Raw genomic sequence first — 22908 nt, forward strand, 5'->3', positions numbered from 1 at the left:
AAGAGAAAATTTTGTCTCAGCTCTGGAAGTTAGAAGTCTGAAATCTTGATGTTGGCAGGGTTGGTTCCTCTTAAGGGAAGGAACTTTACAAGAGAAGGAGCTCTTCTTGGCCTCTCTCCTTGCTTTTGCTTGTGGCAGCATAATTTCAGTCTTAACATGGCCTCTGTCTTTGAATTTTACTTTATATAAGTACATCCTAACTACCTCAGTTTAGTTTGATTACTTTTGTAAAAAGCCTGTTTCCAAATAAGGTAACATACTCAGGTACTGGGGATTAGGATTTCAACATATCTTTTAGGGGATACGCTTCATAAGACAGCAGTGCAAAAGTGTTTTAGGTAAAGTCACTAGTGTACATATTTTAAAGCACGCAGAGTAGGACTTGGTATGAACACTTAAAAACTCTTTAGGGAAATACAGAGCTCTTTAAATGCTAATTGACTATAAAAGTGACTTAAATTTGACTTGCTTATTAAGGATCCAAGAGACTGAAATAAGATATACCCTTTCTTCAGGCTTTCTTTTTAGTAAAAAATGATTTGATGTTAATTGCTAGTATTCCTTAAGTACTGTGGTTGAATTCTTGTAAATGGCAACTTCTAAGTTGGGGACAAGGGACTGAATCTGTGTTTTTTAGTCAGATCTTTCTTCAAATCCTGGTTTTATTACTTCTATTTCCTCCTTTTAACTGGATCTTAAAAATTCTTTCCTGAAAATTGTGACCACGGTGAGATAAAGACACTTGGTGGGAGTTACTCAGTGTATATTAATGTATTTTCCCTGGATGTAGAAATTAATAATAAGCACAATTCTGGTTACCAGCAATGAGAGGAGTTTCTAATAATGTTACTGGTTTTATTGATTTATTGCTGTAACTCCAGGTAAATCTCATTCTTTTTCTCAGAGTGCTGAACTAGAAAACTTAACTCATGGAATAAAATAATTAAAAATTTTACTTGATTAAAAAGTGGCTAGTTATAAAAGTTAAAATGACCTTTTTTTTATAACTCAGATACAGTAATTCATTTGGAATTATTTGTAAAAAATAAAGACTTAAGGAAGACCTTTGAGGGTTAAACTGTTGTCAGATAAAGATCACATGCACTTTTATTAGTGTTCATGCTCTCAAATATGAGTACTCATATGAAAAAGTTTAGTACTCCATTCAGAAAAAAAGGTGTGATTCCTTTCATGGAAAAATACAGATACTTGTTTTTGGTTAGATTGACAACATAGTGACAGTTTTTCTTAGAACAAAATTTAAAGTATGAGGCACTGTAGCATTTGTCCAAAACACTTGATTCTAAAGGAAATGATAGTGAAAAACATTTTTTAACAATAACTTTCTGGAGAAGGAAGTTGGTAAGTTGTAATTTTCACTACTTCACTCATATTTCTATGTAATTTGAGCATGAACTTTCTTCTTTCATCCTTGCTTAAACCATGTATATTGACAAGTTTTCTATAAAATATTTGTATTTTAATTTTATATAAAATTATAATTTTATACTTTAAAATATTTGTATGTTAAACTCCTTAAAATATATATTTTAGGTATTTTGTCTGAAGCTTTATTTTGCTGTCATTTATAATTGTACTTTTATTAATAATATGAGTGAACATAAAAATGTGCTTATTCCAAAAGTAAGCACCATAAATCACATTTATTCAACTTTTTTAAAAATGCCCCCTGTCTGTGTTAGGAAGTTAAAGAATATACACAGGCTCAACGTTTTCCCGCAAGTAGCATATGGATCCGTAGGAAAGCAAGATCTGTAGGCACTAATTGACTACCTGTGATACATAAAATGCTAGTTAAAAGAACAGTGATCTTTTTGTGGCCATAAAGAAATGCCCAGTTGAGAACCACTGCACTATGATACGCAATGTTATTGATAAGAGTGTAGCACATGTTAATGGTGTAGACAGAAATGATTAAGAAAATGCTAGTATGTTTACATGAAGACTGCACAAATAGTCATAGCAACTTTATTTGTAATGGCCCCAAACTGGGAACAACTCAGAGTTTGTTCTCTGTTAGGTGACAACCAGACAGTGGTAATTGCACACAATGGAATACTATTCAGCAGAAAACAAGAAGTAACAAAAATTCTGGAGCCTAACAACATAGATGAATCTCAAAATAATTATATCCAGTGAAAGAAGCTAGATGATTCTATATATATTAAAATTCTAGAAAATGCAACTAATCTAAAATGAAAAGCAAATTAGCAGTGGAGGTGAGAGGCTGGTGGGAGAGATTGTGAAGAGGCACAAAGAAAATTACAGGAGTCGTGGAAGTGTACCTTATCTTGATATTCTGACATCTGTGTGAAAACTGACCTGATTGTGTTGCAGGGCCCCTTCCAGGGCCCAAAAGTGGGCTCTTGTCTAACACTTGGAAATGAATTGTCCAAGGAGACACATGTGCTGACAAAGCAAGAGATTTACCGGGAAGGGGCACCCAGGCGGAGAGCAGTAGGGTTCGTTCTGACTCAGGATTCTTCCTGGTGGTGCACCCATTGCTCAGCCAAGATGGATACCACTGAGAATTATCCTTGGAGGTGGTTAGACACATGGTGTCTCCTTTTGACCTTTCCTGAACTCTTCTGGTTGGTGGTGACTTACTAATTACTTTCTAGGACTAGGACCTCTTGTCATAAAATAACTCACACAAATGGTTACTGTGGCGCCTGGCCAGGGTGAGCGGTTTCAGTCTGTGTGCTTCCTCTAACAATTGTACACTTCAAATATGTTTAGTTTTACATCACTTATACTGCAAACATTTATAAAATGATTTTTAAAGAACATGGGTATCATTGATTCCAAATATATACTGGAATTTTCCTTGGAGAGATAGGACATATATCTCATAAACCTAAATCGGTGTGGTGTCACATGCCAGATCATTGGTCAAGACAGAAAATGCTATAGGAGTTCAGGGGAGGAAAGGCAGCATAGTTTAATAGTAAAATGAGGAGAGGATTAAAGTCAGAGTGTCTGATTTTTAGGCCCTGTTAGGCCACTTATTTTCTCTGATCTTTGTTTTCCTTGATCTTTGAAGAATTTCCTCATCTACTTCAGAAGATTGCTTAATTTTTTTATTTAGCTGCGCCAGGTCTTAGTTGCAGCATGTGGGATCTTTTATTTGCAGCATGCAGATCCTTAGCTTTGGCATGTAGCATCAATTCTCTGACCAGGGACCAAACCCAGGCCCTTGGAGCTTGGAATCTTAGCTGCTGGACTATCAGGGAAGTCCTTCATCAGATTTTTTTAAGATCCAAAGAAAATATGTTTTAAAACACAGTATAATCTGAAAAGTGGCATGCAAGTGGCAGGTATTGCTGATATCCAGAGTAGAAGAAAGAACATAGTAGAGTAGTATTTGACTTGTTGAGAAAAATGAGGGAATTCCAAAATGAGACCAGAGATGGAAAGTGGAGATAATGTGTAGTATGTTCAGCTACTGCTGCTGCTGCTAAGTTGCTTCAGTTGTGTCCTACTCTGTGCGACCCCATAGACAGCAGGCCACCGGGCTCCCCCGTCCCTGGGATTCTCCAGGCAAGAACACTGGAGTGGGTTGCCATTTCCTTCTCCAATGCATGAAAGTGAAAAGTGAAAGTGAAGTCGCTCAGTCGTGTCTGACTCCTAGTGACCCCATGGACTGCAGCCTACCAGGCTCCTCCGTCCATGGTATTTTCCAGGCAAGGTATGTTCAGAGAATGGTTCAAAAATCAGTTTGGAGCAAAGAAAAACATCTAAAACCATAGCAGAGTAGAGAGAATATGAGGTATTAATGAGAAATAGTAGCATCAGGATGTCAATTGCTGTTTACTAGCCTTATGACCTTGGATAAGTCATTAATTCTCTGAGCTTCGATTTCCTCACCAATATAATGAATGGTGAGATAATAGTTCACCTTAGAATACCTAAACAGACATTTCTCCAAAGAAGACTTAGACACAGCTAATAAACACATGAAAAGATGCTTAACATCACTCATTATTAGAGAAATGCAAATCAAAGCTACCATGGTATCACCTTACACCAGTCAGAATGGCCATCATTGAAAAGTCTACAACAGTAAATGCTGGAGAGGGTGGGAATCCTCTTGCACTGTTGGTGGGAATGTAAATTGATACAACCACTGTGAAAAACAGTATGGAGATTCCTTAAGAAACTGGGAATATGACCCAACAGTTGCACTTCTGAGCATATACACTGAGGAAATCATAATCGAAAAAGACACACATACCTCGCTGTTCATTGCAGCACTATTTACAATAGCTAGGAAATGGAAGTAATCTAGATGTCCATCAGCAGATGAATGGATAAAAAAGCTGTGGTACATATGTACAATGGAATATTACTCAGCCATAAAAAGGATTGCATTTGAGTCAGTTCTTATGAGTTGGATGAACCTGGAACCTATTATACAGAGTAAAGTAAGTCAGAAAGAGAAAAATATCACATATTAACATATATATGGAATCTAGAAAGATGGTACTGATGAACCTATTTGCAGGGCAGCAGTGGAGATGCCAACGGAGAAAACAGACTTGAAGACACAGTGGCGGAAAGAGAGGGTAGGGCGATTTGAAAGAATAGCGTTGAAACATGCACATTACCATATGTAAAATAGATAGCTAGTGAGAATTTGCCGTATGATGCAGGGATCTCAGACCTGGTGCTCTGTGACAGCCTAAAGGGGTGGGAGGGAAGTGGGAGGTTCAAGAGGGAGAGGACAAATGTATACCTGGGGCTGCTTCATGTTGGCATATGGCTGAAACCAACACATTATTGTAAAGCAGTTATCCTCCAATTAAAAATAAACTAATAAAAGTCTGCCTTATCTCAAGTATTTTACATATTGAAGTCAATTGATATCAAACGATATAAATGCAGATGCTAAGAATTATTCAGTGCTGTTAAGAGTTGTTCTGGGTGATAGCTAAAGCATGAAGTAATTGCTGGACTAAAATGATTGGATTTTAAACAATTTGAACAGTGGTGAAGGATTAACTCAACATCCTGAGACTAAAGGCAGGAGAACAATCAGGATGTTTAAGTAGCCCAGGGCAGTGGGCAAAACAGAAAGGATTGATTTGATATAGGCCTTAGTGACCAAGTCTGTGTTTGGAGGAAAAGTGAAGGACAGAAGTTGTATTAGTTTCTTGCAGCTCTTGTAATAAATTATCACAACCTGGATGGCTTTAAACAGCAAACTTATCCTTTCACAATTCTGGAGTCTAGAAATTCATAATTGGTATCATTGGATTGAAATCAAGATGTTGGCAGGTACCGTCTTTCTCCAAAGACTCTGGTCAAGGTGGGAAATCCATTCCTTGCCTCTTCTAGTCTCTGATGACTGTATGCATTCCATGACTTGCAGCCTCATAACTCCAATTTATCCCTGTCTTCCCCATCACCTTCTCTGATATCGGTGTCATATCTTCTAACTTCTCTCTTAGAAGGATGCTAAAGATTGTACCTAGGGGCCACTTGGATATCCAGAGATGTCTCCCTATGTTGGGATACTTCATTCCACCTGCAAAGTCCTCCATAAGAACCGTTTGCAAATTCCAGGGATTAAGACATGGACATATCTGAGGGAGTGACTTTTTTTACACTACTGTAGAAGTCAAAGATGACGCCCAGGTTTTTTGCTTTTTGGAATGATTGTATCTTTATCTTGGGCCAGAGAATTTGAAAAAGAAGAGTACATTTGGAGAAGTGATGATTAATTCTTTTGGACCTGTTGAAGTACCTATGGGAGATCCCTATGTGGATATTTATTTTGTGGATCAGAAAACTTTTAATGGAATGAGTTAAAACACTATTTCAAAACAAAACAAATTCTAAAGTAAGGCAGCTTCAGAGTTAATTACTCTGCAATTCAGTGACATCATCAAGAGCCTCAGTTCTCAACTTTTTGCTTTGCCATCCTTAAGTTAACTCTTATTGTGGTTCCGAGGTGACCTGCCACAATTCCTAAGCCTTAAGTCCAGACATGAAAACACCTAACTGAATTTTGTGTGCCTTTTTTTTTTTTTTTTAATCACCCTAACCCCTGAAGCTCTGGAGCAAGCTCTATTCCTTTTAGCCAGATAAACATTTTAATGTTTTCCTGGTTATCTTTTACCTAAATAGACCTATTATGTCTATGTTGCAATTGGAACTTACGATTATCTTATGTGACAAATGGATTTTACTGCTCTTTGATGTGCGAATTTGAATACACAAACCATGTCTGCGGCCTGGCTCAGAAAAGCAGCCTGTTCACCTTGTTGAGCCTTTTCTTTTTTTTTTTTTCCCGCCCCCCCTCCCGAGCCTTTTCTATTATTAGGTTCTTGTCTAAAAATTTCTAACCATCTCCTGATTTAACATTAAATGTTAAGGCATTTAAAAACATTTATAATTTTTCTGAATTTGCCTATGAAGGAGGGAGTAGCTAAGGAAAAATTTCCAGATTTTTAGAGGAGATGAATCAAAAATAAGTACTAGATTTTAAGCTCTGGGTGAATGGTTAATTAAAAGCATCTATCATTAGCAGTTAGAAATCCTATAGTGGAGTGTCAGCTGAGAAGAATTTGAGTTGTTTCAGGCAGTGAATTTGAAAGATAGCAGACATATCCAGATGGAATTGTCTAGCATTCTCACTGATCATACAGAGGAGCCTGGTGGGCTACATACAGTCCATAGGGTCACGAAGAGTCGGACACAACTATGACTGAGCCCACATGCACTAGCTCATCACAAGAGGCCCAGAATTGGAGTTCAGGAAGGGTGCTGGGGTTAGAGATTTGAGACAAGTTGAGCCAAAGGTGATAGAGACCTGGCAACAGAGATTCATCACTCAGTGCTGTATGGCGTTCTTCTGTGTATGCTGTGTGCTAGGCACTGGGCACTTCCCGTGTACTTGTTTTATCTTGCTTGACTCCTGCCACATTTAACTAGTTTAAGGGCATCCAGTAAGTTCAGTGATACAGACATTATTAAGATCCAAGTTTGTAGAGGAAAATAAATACTATATGATACTGCTTATACGTGGAATCTTAAAAAAAAAACAAAAACTAATGACTATAACATAAAAGAAGCAGACTCACAGATCCAGAGAACAGATTAGTGATTACCAATTGGGGTGGGTGATACAAAGGTGCGGTGAGTCAGAGGTACAGCTGTTGACTATAAGACAGACTCAAGTATGTGTTCTACAACATGGGGTATATAGCCAATATTTTGTAATAACTATAAATGGAAAGTGACCTTTAAAATTGTATAAAAATAAAGCAGTTTTTTAATTTTAAAAAAATTCCCTGGAGGTCCAGCGGTTAGGATTCTGAGCTTCTTACTGCAGGAGGCATAGATTCAGTTCCTGGACCCCTGGTCAGGGAGCTAAGATCCCACAAGCCATTTAACACAGCCAAAAAAAAAGGACACCGAAGCAGACTCACAGACGTAGAGAACAAGCTTATGATTACCAAAGGAGAGGGATGGAGGGACAAATTAGAAATTTGAGATTGTAACAGATACAAACTACTATACATAAAACACATAAGCAACAAGGATTTGCTGTATAGAAAGCAGGGAATTGTGCCCAAAACCTTGTAATAACCTACAATGGAATATAATCTGCAAAAAAAAAAAAAAACACCCTGAATCACTGTCCTCTACCCTTGAAACTAATACAGTATTGTAAATTAACTATTCTTGAATAATAAACAGATTAGAAAACAGTAATAACCACAAATATCCAGATTTGTCTGAAGTACAAAGCAATGCTCTTCCTACTATATAAACTATTTCTGCTGCTGCTGCTAAGTCGCTTCAGTTGTGTCCAACTCTGTGCGATCCCATAGACGGCCTCCCACCACGCTCCCCCATCCCTGGGATTCTCCAGGCAAGAACACTGGAGTGAGTTGCCATTTCCTTCTCCAGTGCATGAAAGTGAAAAGTGAAAATGAAGTCGCTCAGTTGTGTCCAATTCTTAGCGACCCCATGGACTGCAGCCTACCAGGCTCCTCTGTCCATGGGATTTTCCAGGCAAGAGTACTGGAGTGGGGTGCCATTGCCTTCTCCAAACTATTTCTAGGCAACATTAATTTCTAGGCAACATTAATTTATTAATTGATACTGAATTGAGTATAGTAAAATAAAGAATGCTTAGTTATACATGAGGTGGAGAAGTCTGTTATTGGACTTGGGCAATGTGAAAAGACTTTACTTAATTAATGCATTATACTGTGTCAAAAGACTTAATGTATTTATCCTTATAGCAGTTTATCATTCAGAGGGACATGGATACCAGGAGTATCTATCTTTACATATATCTAGAATTTAAAACCTTAATAGCAATTGAGTTATGATGTATGATATATTTTGCTCATTGGGGAGATGTGAGATGATAGTTTCTAAGAAAATTCAAATTAAGACGTGTTTTTTAAAAGAGCTTATTGTATATTTCTATACAGATTGAAGAGTTGTAACTATAAACATATTTTTGGGGGGCAGTCAGATAATCATAATAGGCTAATGTTTGGTATTTTCACAGTCGCCTTTTCCTCTTTAGGTTATTTTGCAGCAAAGACTAAACAGCTTTTAAAATTCTGGTCCAACAGCAGTTTCTTTATTTCAAACATCATTTTGTTACAGAATTTGCCTAACTAAATCTTTGACAATTTAAAAAGGTATTTAATGAGTCCTAATGAAGCGACTTAGCAGCAGCAGCAGCAACCTTTTCCTATCCCAAGCTGTTTCCAATTGTTCCTATATGGAAACAGTTATTCTTATACTATTATGAAATCAATGGAAAGAGTACTTGTTGTAATTTAGGAGTACTGGTTGCAGGTCCTATTTTTAACTGTGATTTTTGTATAAAACAGTAGACTCCAAGAATCAAGTAATCTGAGGCTCCACTCCTGTCTTCCATTGAGTTGTAACTGGTTAACCTTTCTGGGCTTTTTAGCATAGTATTTATATTTAGCACCTGATAATGTTTGTTGAACTAAACTTTTTAAACCATAATCTTCTTTCAGCTTTAAAATTCAAGTTCCTTCATTCTATTTTCTGAGAGTTTTTTCCCCATTGAGGGGGAAAATTTGCCTCTTTTTGACCTATTCCTCCATTATCTCTTTAAGCTCTAAGATAATGATCAAGCCATGAAAAGTAATATCTGTAGAGTAAGAGAATGAAAACTATCAGTTCCAGAGACATAGCTCACAGTCCGGCATACAGTTCCTCTGGAAACACTTAATATAGTATTGACTGTATAAAAGTGTAATGTTTTTCCATAGTTGTCTGTATCTTCAAATACTGTTGATGGCCAGAGTTCCTGTTCTTGACCAGTTTGAGTTAGGAGTCTTCAAAGGACTGGGTCTTATCAGAGGTTTTTGTTTTTGTTTTTAATTGGAGGCTAATTACTTTACAATAATTATGTAAATGTAAGCAAAGGAGAAAAGGAAAGGTATATGCATCTGAATGCAGAGTTCCAAAGAACAGCAAGAAGAGATAAGAAAGCCTTCCTCAGCGATCAATGCAAAGAAATAGAGGAAAACAACAGAATGGGAAAAACTAGAAATCTCTTCAAGAAAATTAGAGATACCAAGGGAACATTTCATGCAAAGATGGGCTCGATAAAGGACAGAAATGGTATAGACCTAACAGAAGCAGAAGATATTAAGAAGAGGTGGCAAGAATACACAGAAGAACTGTACAAAAAAGATCTTCATGACCCAGATAATCACGATAGTGTGATCACTGACCTAGAGCCAGACATCCTGGAATGTGAAGTCAAGGGGGCCTTAGAAAGCATCACTACGAACAAAGCTAGTGGAGGTGATGGAATTCCAGTTGAGCTATTTCAAATCCTGAAAGATGATGCTGTGAAAGTGCTGCACTCAATATGCAGGCAAATTTGGAAAACTCAGCAGTGGCCACAGGACTGGAAAAGGTCAGTTTTCATTCCAATCCCAAAGAAGGGCAATGCCAAAGAATGCTCAAATTACCGCACAATTGCACTCATCTCACACGCTAGTAAAGTAATGCTCAAAATTCTCCAAGCCAGGCTTCAGCAATACGTGACCGTGAAGTTCCAGATGTTCAAGCTGGTTTTAGAAAAGGCAGAGGAACCAGAGATCAAATTGCCAACATCCGCTGGATCATGGAAAAAGCAAGAGAGTTCCAGAAAAACATCTATTTCTGCTTTATTGACTATGCCAAAGCCTTTGACTGTGTGCATCACAATAAACTGTGGAAAATTGTGAAAGAGATGTGAATACCAGACCACCTGATCTGCCTCTTGAGAAATTTGTATGCAGGTCAGGAAGCAAGTTAGAACTGGGCATGGAACCAAGACTGGTTCCAAATAGGAAAAGGAGTACGTCAAGGCTGTATATTGTCACCCTGCTTATTTAACTTATATTCAGAGTACATCAGAAGAAACGCTGGACTGGAAGAACCACAAGCTGGAATCAAGATTGCCGGGAGAAATATCAATCACCTCAGATATGCAGATGACACCACCCTTATGGCAGAAAGTGAAGAGGAACTAAAAAGCCTCTTGATGAAAGTGAAAGAGGAGAGTGAAGAAGTTGGCTTACAACTCAAAATTCAGAAAACAAAGATCATGGCATCTGGTCCCTTCAGTTCATGGGAAATAGACGGGGAAACAGTGTCAGACTTTATTTTTTGGGGCTCCAAAATCACTGCAGATGATTGCAGCCATGAAATTAAAAGACGCTTATCCTTGGAAGAAAAGTTATGACCAACCTAGATAGCATATTCAAAAGCATAGACATTACTTTGCCAACAAAGGTCCATCTAGTCAAGGCTATGGTTTTTCCAGTGGTCATGTATGGATGTGAGAGTTGGACTGTGAAGAAAGCTGAGCACCGAAGAATTGATGCTTTTGAACTGTGGTGTTGGAGAAGACTCTTTGAGAGTCCCTTGGACTGCAAGGAGATCCAACCAGTCCATTCTGAAGGAGATCAGCCCTGGGATTTCTTTGGAAGGAATGATGCTGCAGCTGAAACTCCAGTACTTTGGCCACCTCATGCGAAGAGTTGACTCACTGGAAAAGACTCTGATGCTGGGAGGGACTGGGGGCAGGAGAAGGGGACGACAGAGGATAAGATGGCTGGATGGCATCACTGACTCGATGGACGTGAGTCTGAGTGAACTCCGGGAGTTGGTGATGGACAGGGAGGCCTGGCATGCTGCGATTCATGGGGTCGAAAAGAGTCGGACACGACTGAGCGACTGAACGGAATTGAACTGAACTGATGGTGGTTTTTGCCATACATCAACATGAATTAGCCACGCATGTGCATGTGTCCCCCCATCCTGAACCCATCCCCTCCCCACCCTATTCCTCTGTTTTGTCCCAGAGACTGGCTTTGAGTGCTCTGCTTCATGCATCGAACTTGCACTGGTTATCTCTTTACCAGAGGTTTTGTGATTGCTGTTAGTCAGTTGTGAGTTAAAGCTAGAGCTATTGTATAGAACCATTACTAATGTACAGTACCACTAACAGTTGTGGCAATTGTGAATTATTTATGTGTGATTATCATGGTTACTTCTGTTTTATTCTATCCATGAATAAATTTTTAATAAAATAGATGAGTCAGCTAGGTGTCAATTGCATGTCCATATTGCCTATAAGCATGAATGATTCCATGAAAAAATTTGTAGTAACGTACAGTGTGATTCTGTAAATTTTACCTACCTATGTGCTGCTTTTTTAATATTGCCTGTGGAGTAGAGAATCAGAAAAATAAAATCAGGATTCCTTCTTATTAAATAAAGCTCAATTTTTAAAAATGAAATTGAACATACTTTCTTTATATAAAATGAAGTTTCTTGATATATTTAAATGATGAGCTTATTTCTTACACACTTTGTAAGATTCTTTTGGGACTATCATGCCAAAGTAAAGTCTGTAATGCTTTTGTTCTCTGCAGTTCTTTTGAGTGTTGTCAAAATCTATCCTTGTCAATGACAAAATTTTAGAAATAGGTAATGGTGCTATCTGCACAGCAGTGTGAATGAACTTTATGCCACTGAACTGACAATTTAAAATGGTTACAATGGTAAATTTTATGTTAACGTATATTGAGCACAGTTTTTAAAATCTGCCCTTGCCCATGGAGGTGTATCATACATGTGAATATCCTCTGTCATATGTGCCATGGCTAAATTAAAATACTGGTGGTAGTTTCCAACTTGGAAAAGAGAAATGTGAACAGCTTAAAGTGGTAGCCACTCTTAAGATGATACAGAATTTTACAGTTGTGATAATTTGTGTCAAATGATTTAAGTATTAGAAAGCTATGGAACTAAATGACCTCTAAGATTGATCTCTACCTGGAGATTCTTCGAATTTGTAAATAAATCGTGCTTTCATTAGTTAAGCAGAGGATGAATATGTAAATAAAATATACAATGGGATATTATACAGTCTTTAAAAAGGAGGGGAATTCTGGTACATGCTACAGAGTGGATGAAGACTTTGTGCTAAATGAAATAAGCCAGTTGCAAAAGGACAACTATTTGATGCTTCCACTTATATGATGTACCTAGAGTAGGAAAATTCATAGAGAATTAGAAGGTTGGCTGCCAGAGTCTGGTAGAGAGTGGAGAATGAGGAGTGAGGAGTTATTGTTTGATGGATACTGTCATTTCGGAATGATGAAAAGTTCTGGACATACTGGTGATGGTTGAACAACAGTGTGAATGTCCTTAAAGCCCTGTACTGTACACTTTAAAATGACAAATTTTGTTTTATTTTGCCACAATATAAAAAAACCTTTATTAACTGCAGATTAGTTAAGTAACTGAGAATGTGGGCATTTTCATTTATAATAGAGTTTTGGAGAACTTTTTTTAAATGAAGTGATACGTGCACATTACTAATTCAGTACAAGTGCTTTTTTTGCATATTACTTTAAATGTGTCTAGTGTGATTGAGGAGCTGAATTTTCAATTTAATTGATTTAAATTAAAATTACCACATGTGACTGGCAGTTCCTTCGTTGGACAGTATAATTCTGTATTTTTTTCATCGTTTTATAATACTTTAAACCTCCTTATATCATTATTTTGAAATGAATGTCTTATGGATAGCATGTAGTTGGTTCATGTTTTTAAAATACCCATCCTACCAATCTTTGTCTTCTAGTTGTTTTTATTTGGACTGTGTACATTCAAGGAAATTATTGATATGTTGAGACTTAAGTAAACCCTTTTATTTTTGTTTTTGTTTGTTCCCTCTGTTCTTTGTTTCTATTATTTTCCTGCCTTCCTGTGGCTTATTGTACCTTGTTGAAAATTTCATTTTGATCTATCCTTGGTGTTTTGAGGGCATGTCTTTTTACATATTATTTTGCATCTGCGCTAGGTATTATATGTACGTAAATAACTTATCACAGTCCCCTGATGGCAGTACAGTATCAGTCTGAGTGAAGGCTTCCCTCTTTTGAAGTTACACTCCCCTGTTTATAATTGTCTTAAATATTTACTTTACATACTTTGAGAATCACATCAGCATTAGGATAGTTTTTGCTTCAATTATGTGAAACATAATTTAGAAAAGTCAGAGGAAGAGGGAAGACTATAACCTGTACAGTTGACCCTTGAACACGGCAGCAGTTAGGGGCACTGAGCTGACTCTCTGCAGAGTAGATAATCTGTGTGTAAGTTATAGTCAGCCCTTCGAATCTGATAGTTCCTCTGTATCCACGGTTCCACATCTTCAAATTCAGCCAACCACAGACCCAGTAGTATTGTAGTATTCACTGTTGGAAAAACACCCACATATGAGTGGACTTGCACAGTTCAAAGACTCAGTTATATGTTTTTACTTTTCATTATTCTTCCTTTCATTTCAGGAGCAATCTGAACTTTGTGAGTGAATCTGCTGACAACAGCCGATTCTCTAGTTTTCATTCACATGAGAATGCGTTGATTTTCTCCTTCTTCCTGAAGGGTATTTTTGTTGGCTGTAGTGTTCTTGGTTGGCTGTTCTTTATTTGGGTACTTAGAAAGTGTTGTGTCACTTCCTTGTTACCTCATGGTTTCTGATGAGAAGTACTCCATTATTTGAATTATTTTCCCCTTATAAGTAGGGAGTCATTCCCTTCTTACTGCTTTTAAGATTTTTCCCTTTGTCTTTTTGTTTCCAGCAGTTTGTATCTGAGCATGGACTTATTTGAATTTATCTTGTTTAGGTGTGTTGAACTTCTTAAATCTCTAGGTTTAGATTTTAAAATTAGTATACCATACCCTACATATTCACCTATTTAAAGTGTACAGTTCAGTGACTTTTAGTGTATTCGCTGATTTGTGTATCAATTTTAGACCATTTTCTGTTATCTAAAAAAAAAAATCCCTGAATCCCTTAGCTGTTAACCCCAAATTTCCCCTACTGCCCCCCCAACCCTAGGCAACCACTCATTTACTTTCTGTCTTTATAGATTTGCCTGTTTGGAACATTGCCTATAAATGGAATCATACAATAATGTAGCCCTTTGTAACTGGCCTTTTCATGTAGCATGTTTTCAGATTTTATCCATGTTGTAGCATATATCAGTACTTAATTTCTTTGTTGTGAAATAATATTCCATTGTATAAATATACCACATTTTATTTGTCCATTTATCATGGTGGATATTTGGATTGTTTTCACTTTTTGAATATTATGAATAATACTGCTATGCTCTGTGAATGTATGTCCATACGTTTCTGTATGGACATGTTTTCTATTCTTTTCGGCGGGTGGGAGTTGCTGGGTTGTATCTAAAGGTCCCAGTGTTGCATCTGCTACTAAACACAGTCAACGAGTACAGACATTTTCGTATGTAAATTCCACCTGGATATTCCTGTTGGAGGCATCTTAAACTCAGAAACATCAGAAACTTTCTTTTCTGTCCTTGATTGGTTTTAATGAGAATATAGGAGGGGAACAAAATTATATCTGGCATTTCCCAGTCTAATCTTCATCTTCCTCCCATCCCATACCTCCATCTTTATTATGCTGTGTACCATATGTGTGTAACCATTACGTTGTACAAACATGATTTGCAGAAGATACTTAGAATTTATTTTATTTTTGTCTTCCACCATACATATAAATTTGTTCCGTAGGGTTAGTACTCCCTCCAATTCCTTGAAGGGCAAGTTATCATAATTTTTCTGGTCACTTTTAGGGAATAGAAACATTATTTTCAAGAACTAATAAACTTAATTCAGAGTTATAGGTTTTCTTATTTGCCCACCGCAGGCCTACTACAGGTCTGCAGTGGAAAGAGATTTGTTTGGCTTCCTTTTTCTTTATGTTTTTCCCCTCTGCCTTTTTATTCTTCCGTATTTGGTGACTGTGGTTTCAGGCCCATCAAGGATTGGGAGAGGCACAGGATTGAGTAAGAAGAAAGGTCTCTAATAACAGTAGCAGCAGCACCAGGACTGGTGTTCTGTAGCATTTATTTCATGCTGAGTACTGTTAAAAGCACTTCACATGTATCAGGCCAGTTAATCCTCAGAACTCTGAGGTAGGTTGTCTTACCCTGTCTCACTGCTGAAGAAATGAAGGTGCAGTCTAGTGACTTGCCTAAGGTCCCACAGTGACACACAGCAGAACAGGGCGTGCACCCAGGGCTGGGGCTCCAGAGGATCCTTGCCACTCCAGGTATTGCTTTTATTTACTGTTGGGAGGTGGTAAGCATACTTCCTAGTCTTGGCTAGAGTTTAAATCAGACTTGTATCCTTTAGATTTGTTTCAAGTGTGACACATTTTGCACAGACCTAAAACAAAGGGCAAACTTGCCTCAACTCCTTTCCCTTACAGGGGAGTAGAAGGGAGTGGGAAAGGGTTTGGAACTCAAAACACACTGGTCTCTCTCCACAGGACTCGTTTTCTGATATTTAACTCTTTACCTCCTTGCGTAGGTTGCCTTGCACCTCACTTTGAAATGGTAGTATCTGTTGTTTGGAACCTCCACCCAAATTGCGATTGAGATGTTTTCAAAATCCCGTTGCACATGGTCTCCAAATACACTATTTGATTTCTTGCCTTCACACCTTTGTTCATGCACATGGTCCCTGGATTATGAGTGTCACTTGCTTGAAGGCATGTTCCTGCCTGAACCATGTGATCTCCATCAAACTAAGTGCTCTTGATGGCTGGGCTTTTTAAAGAAGCCAGTTTACTGGGGTGTAGCAAATGAACAAAAAACTTAATGTAAAACCTTCCCATTTTTTTTCCTCTTCATCTCATTCCTATGAGAGAGAAATCAATAAGTATGTTGAATAATACTTTGGTTAGATCAATCCTAGCTGCTTGGTGTCTTACGATTACTTGTCTTTGGGAAAGTAGAATGGAGCAGGTTTATGTTTGAACTGTTACCTTTGATGTGGTTAAGTTAATTGTTTCAGTGGCCTTACCTGGCTGTCTTGGCACAAGGTTTTATGCCATTTATTGTGTTATCAGACCAAGAAGATTCTTAGATTGATCATTTGGTCCTCTTATATTAGAATATTCAGTGGATTATTTGTATCTATTCAGCTGGAAATCATCAGAATGTCTTTTTAAAAATTATTTCCCCTTCACGTGTACATTTACCTACAAAGAACATTCAAAGGGGTTGTTTATGTAATGGATTGATGTTTGAACTAACATTGACCTCTGCATCCTCACATTTAGAGTAACTTGCCTGGTGGCTCAGATGGTAAAGCATCTGCCTACAATGAGGGAGACCTGGGTTTAATCCCTGGGTCGGGTAGATCTCCTGGAGAAGGAAGTGGCAACCCACTCCAGTATTCTTGCCTGGAAAATCCCGTGGACAGAGGGGCCTGGTAGGCTACAGTCCATGGGGTCACAAAGAGTCAGACACGACTGAGCGACTTCACTTTACAGTGCCATTAACAACAGTTGGCCAGTACAGTGCACCCGAGGCATGTCAGGATGGTGAGCACTCACTGAGCTCGTGTGAGGTCCCACGAGAGCTTGGTGCTCCTGTTTGCTTTATCACCTGCAGAGTTCTTTCATGAGGCCCTGCCCTCTGTGACTCTTCTTCTGCCTTGCACACTCAGAATGGAAAGTTTCATTGTTTGCTTTCATGTAGCACTAGCTGTGTAGTCTTAATTAAGTACATATGTCATTTTCATAAAGACTGTAAGCTTAATGAGGTAAAGGACAATGTTTTACTTGTAATTGTGTTCCTCTCTTACATAATAAAGTTCCTCACATCTAATAAGTCAATTATTAAGATTTCATTAGTGTAAACAAAATCAGTAGTATGGCTTCACTGTCCCAATACCCAGTTTAGTCTTATTTGTGCTGAGATAAGGAAGGTAAAGATAATAAAGTTATGCTCAAGTTATAATTCTGCCATACCTGTCAATTTGTATGCAACTCTTTGAACCAGTCTTAAGGGAATATGGGAAGTGGAGATTGTTGCGCAGAGCAAGGATATTCATTAAATTTTAAGAGGCACTTAGAGGGACAAGGGATGTTTAGCTTATAGAAGAGAACCTTAGGAAAGAAATGTGACTGCCATCTTCAGTTTTTGAAAGCTTTTTCAAGGGGAAAGAAAAAGGCCTACTCTGCATGACTTTCGGGGTCCAAACCAGGAGAAACTGAAGCCTTCGTATGTGTGTGCATGCTCAGATGCGTCCAACTCTCTACCCCATAGCATGTAGCCTGCCATGCGCCTCTGTCCATGGAATTTCCCAGGCAAGAATCCTGGAGTGGGTTGCCATGTCTTCCTCTAGGGGATCTTCCCTATCCAGGGATCAGACCCAGGTCTCCTGCATTGGCAGATGGGTTCTTTACCACTGAGCCACCTGGGAAGCCTCAAGCCCTATTACGGTGCTTTTTAAAAGAAAAAAAAATGTTTAATGTGAAAAAGAATAAATACCCATATGTTTTGCATAAATATGAAGAAGCTACCATCTATGCATGCAGACATCTTTCTGTGTACAATTTCAAGAAGATCATGGCCCCTTAGTGAATCCATGAATCTCTAATTAAGATCTTATGTTCTCTTGCTCTGTTTGTGTGTTGGTGTGTACAAATACATACACATATGTATATATTTCACAAAGATGGTTATTGTCTGTGTACTCTGATATTTTTCACTAAACACATAACTACTACTATTGAGTTCACTGTATTTAGTGATTGTGCATTATTTAATGCTCAGAACCACACATTTTCCCAGGTCAATTAAATATTCATCAACTTTTAAACATCATTTTTTTTAAAACTGGTAGCTCTAATTTTGAGGTATTTGAAACTTCTTTATCTAAAGATGGCTTACAAAAAATATTTCCCCGAATATGCTTTGTTTTGTCTTTTAGTACTTTTTTTTAAAGGTTATTTATCTTAGATAAAATAATAGCTATGTGTTTTCATATTGGAAAAGTACTGTGATCAAACAGTAAAAAGACTCAGATCTTAGCTTCGGTTATCATTTGTTAGTCACTTAACTTCCCTGAGCATTATCTTTCTTATCTTTATCAAGGGGCTAATATAAGCCTCCCTGACTTCACATAGTGGATGAAGGAAATGGCACCCCACTCCAGTACTCTTGCCTGGAAAATCCCATGGATGGAGGAGCCTGGTAGGCTACAGTCCTTGGGGTCGCAAAGAGTCGGACACGACTGAGCGACTTCCCTTTCACAACAGTTTAAGGGGAAAGTACTATAAACTAGTATTTAGAAGTATTATTAGATTTTAGAAATTAAAAGTATTTAAGAATGTCAGTTTTCTTAATTTTTAGTAAATGTAAAATCTGATAAAGGCAAATCAGTCTTTTTTTTTTTTTTTTTTTTTTTAAGGAAAAACCCAATCAAGTGTCGGATTTTAAACATTTGTTTTATAAATTTCCTTCCAGAAATGTGGTTTTGTTGTGTTAGTAACATAAAAAGCAGTCACTTTTCTCTTGTTGTGCATTCACAAAGTGCCAAATACCATGCTTAAGCATGTACTTCGCATGTTTCATTTAGTTCTTATAACAACCTTGGAGGAATTGTTGAAGAAAGAATGCAGACCTATTACATTCTAAGACCTAGACTCTTGGCCACTTGTACTTACTCATCTCATGTCCTAAAAGAGGCAGGATAAAGCATTGAGGTTTAGGGTGCAGATTCTGGGGCCAGCCTGCCTGGATTTGAACCCTGGGTCTGCAACTTAACAACTTTTGATTTCTTCAAGGTAGTTAGCCAGCCCTTTTCTCTTCAACAGCAATAAAATGTACCTATTAGTAGAGACATCATGACAATCAAATTATGAAATGTGATGCATTTGAACATTATCTGGCATGTGGTTTGCAAGCAGTGGCAGTTATAGGGACTCGTCTTGTGTAAGCTGTGCGTGTGACGTGAGCACACGGACTCCTCTGGGAGGATGCTTCAGGGAGCAGGCACCGGGAGTCTATTTTAACATAGCTCTTTCCTTGGACTTTCCCCTGGCCATCTTTTACCTTTCTATTTAGCATGGTGGCCTCATGAAAACAATCTCAATCACCTTGTATTTCAGCTACTGATCCATTAATTAATTCTTATTTTATGTATCTTTTAGGACATTTCTGATTCATTTGCATCCTTGAAGAGCATCTATAGAAGAGGAAGGGAAAGATGGGTGTGAAAACATTTACTCATAGCTCCTCTTCCCACAGCCAGGAAATGCTTGGAAAGCTAAATATGCTTCGAAATGATGGACATTTTTGTGATATCACTATTCGTGTCCAGGACAAAATCTTCCGGGCACATAAGGTGGTATTAGCAGCTTGCAGTGATTTCTTTCGCACCAAACTTGTAGGCCAAGCAGAAGATGAGAACAAGAATGTGTTGGATTTGCATCATGTTACAGTGACTGGCTTTATACCCCTTTTAGAGTATGCGTACACAGCTACTCTGTCAATTAACACAGAAAATATCATTGATGTTCTAGCTGCAGCCAGCTATATGCAAATGTTCAGTGTTGCTAGCACCTGCTCAGAGTTCATGAAATCAAGCATTTTATGGAATACACCCAACAGCCAACCAGAAAAGGGTCTAGATGCTGGACAAGAAAATAACTCTAACTGCAATTTTACGTCTCGAGATGGAAGCATTTCTCCAGTGTCTTCAGAGTGCAGTGTGGTAGAAAGAACCATCCCTGTCTGCCGAGAATCACGGAGAAAGCGCAAAAGCTACATTGTTATGTCTCCTGAAAGTCCTGTAAAGTGCAGCACACAAACAAGTTCTCCCCAGGTGTTGAATTCTTCAACTTCCTATTCAGAAAATAGAAATCAACCAGTTGACTCTTCTCTAGCTTTTCCCTGGACTTTTCCTTTTGGAATTGATCGAAGGAATCAGCCTGATAAGGTTAAGCAAGCAGAAAATACCCGGACTTTAGAATTACCTGGCCCATCTGAGACAGGGAGAAGAATGACTGATTATGTGACTTGCGAGAGCACAAAAACTGCCTTGCCTCTGGGTGCCGAGGAAGATGTCCGGGTCAAAGTGGAAAGGCTAAGTGACGAGGAGGTCCATGAGGAAGTATCCCAGCCTGTCAGTGCGTCTCAGAGTTCACTGAGTGATCAGCAGACAGTGCCAGGAAGTGAGCAAGTGCAAGAGGACCTTCTGATTAGTCCCCAGTCTTCCTCCATAGGTATCGTGTCTTCTGTGTTTTCCATGATTCTATAAAGTATGGGGAGGCATTTTTAAGTGCTTACTAGATAAGTTTTGTGCTGTATCCTATAGGAAATATTAAGAAGAATAAAACATGGTAACTGGGATTTTTTAGGTGCTATCAGTCCTACCATATATTTTGGTAAGTTACACATGAGTAGAAAGAAAGTAGTTGAACAGTATCTCATGGGACACATATATTATGGCACAGTTCACATACTAATGAATTGTGAATTACTTTCAGTACAAAAAGTACCAGTTTTAAAAAATGCAATTTGTGTTTTATTCTTTATTAAAATTATTTATTAAAAACTTAACCATGTGCCAAACTTGGGGGGATATATGATGAAAATGACAGTGCTTGCATCCGAGGAGTTAACACCATTAATTGAGAAAGCAGATGAGTAAGTCAGCAATTAAAACTAGGCCAGAGGTATAAACAGTGTGACAGGCTCACACAGAAAAGATCAAGTTAACACTGCATGTTTGAGCTGGATCTTACGTAATAAGTAGGAGTTTACCCAAGCGAGGGAATAACATTCCTTTGAAAATGTATAGAAGCTCAGAGGTGTGGAAGAACATTCACTGCATGTTTGATAAAGCAGTGAATTCAAAGCACAGTGATGTGAATAAAGCATGAAAACCTGCAAGTATAGACTATAATGGGAAAGAAGAAAAATGAGTGGTTGAGAACATGTTTGAAAAGCCTCAAATGCTAGTTTCAGTTAGAATTGCATTCAACTACATACAACAATCCCTTCAAATTGGCTTAAACCAAACAGGATTTTTTTTTTTATTGCATAAAATGTTCAGAAATAGAAAGTCCAGGAGTAGTATAGTGGCTCTACGGTGACCTAGGCCCCTTGTGTTTTTGCAGTCCACCATCTTTAGTTTGTCAGATGTATACTTATTACTTCGTGGTTGTAGGTTTTTTGCTTCATCTTTAGCCTTGTATTTTAGAAAGGGGTAATGCTTGTATGGAAAATGTTTCTAGAACTCTCAAAAGAACTGCCAGATGATGTCACATGCATGGCCTTTCCTAGCTGCAAGATGATCTGGGGCTATATACATATATATGTATGTTGGGTATGTAACTGCCTTACAAAATTATAGAATAGATATTGTCTGCAATTAGCAGTGTCTACCACAGCTAGGCCAAGTAAGCTTGGGTTGTATCCTAGTGGTAATAAGGAGTCTACCTTAAATGGAATGAAAAAATATTTTCAGATATTTTAGGAAAATTTGATACTGGTCGAATTCATAGGGGGTTGGCTGGGGAGAGACAGTCCAAAGGCCAGTTACGGTACAGTTGTCTTTGTGTTAAAGAAGATACTTGAAGTCATACTGTAAAGAAAATGGGTGTGAAGAAACTTTGTAAAGGAAGAATCATTACTACCTGAGGTTAATGAATATGTGGTTTGAGGAATAAGAAAGTCAGGTTCATGGATGACTAGAAAAAGAGATAACATTATTGTCATTATAAGTCACAGTTTTTTACATTTTATTATCTCTAAATTCAGATATGCTTTACAATTAATAATCTTTACAGTTACTTTTTCTTTCTTAATGGTGCAAAAAATAATGGTAATCATACACTTGATCAGTTCAGTTCAGTCGCTCAGTCGTGTCCGACTCTTGGCGACCCCATGAATCACAGCACGCTAGGCCTCCCTATCCATCACCAACTCTCAGAGTTCACTCAGACTCATGTCCATCGAGTCGGTGATGCCATCCAGCCATCTCATCCTCTGTCATCCCCTTTTCCTCCTGACCCCAATCCCTCCCAGCATCAGAGTCTTTTCCAATGAGTCAACTTTTCACATGCACTTGATAGGAATCTGTTAAATACCATAACTACTGTGAAAGTCATTGGGAGGAGGTAGAAGCCCAGTTTAAGAGTTAACTCAGCAAGGTCAATTCTTGTGAACTGTGCTTGGGTGATGACCAGGCAACATGCCTCAGAGCCCTTGAGGTCAGGACTGGAGGTGACCACTTTAGCACTTTTAGCAGGGACACATTGACTCTCAACAGGAAAATGTGTTTGTAAGAGCCAGAACCAGAGAACTGCTCCTTGAGAAATAATCTATTTTCAGGGAGAGAAGGAAAGCCAACGGAGATGAGTGAAGAGGATTTCTCCAAGGTTGGAGAACCATGAAGGCCGTGTCGACGTTGTTAAGTTCTTAGATTCTGATGCACAACATGAGTTTCCCAGGGTTGCCACACCAGCCACTGCAGACTTCA

At 38.2% G+C, this 22908-nt stretch overlaps 1 protein-coding gene across 6 annotated transcripts in view; it reads left to right on the top strand.

The window, feature by feature from the left end:
- ZBTB44 (zinc finger and BTB domain containing 44) overlaps positions 1 to 22908 on the top strand; it is a 58037-nt gene that overhangs the window by 10423 nt on the left and 24706 nt on the right. For all 6 annotated transcript variants that reach the window (XM_086383115.1, XM_086383118.1, XM_086383116.1 and 3 more), the window contains exon 2: positions 19574 to 20647. In XM_086383115.1, the coding sequence (XP_086239241.1) occupies positions 19630 to 20647 (1018 nt within the window). In that variant the 5' untranslated portion in view covers positions 19574 to 19629. The remainder of the gene's footprint in view (positions 1 to 19573; positions 20648 to 22908) is intronic.

The sequence above is a fragment of the Bos grunniens genome, chromosome 29 (genome assembly GCF_055505025.1).
Source record: "Bos grunniens cultivar Pamir isolate PY7600 chromosome 29, Bosgru_T2T1.0, whole genome shotgun sequence".
In the NCBI taxonomy this organism is placed as follows: domain Eukaryota; kingdom Metazoa; phylum Chordata; class Mammalia; order Artiodactyla; family Bovidae; genus Bos; species Bos grunniens.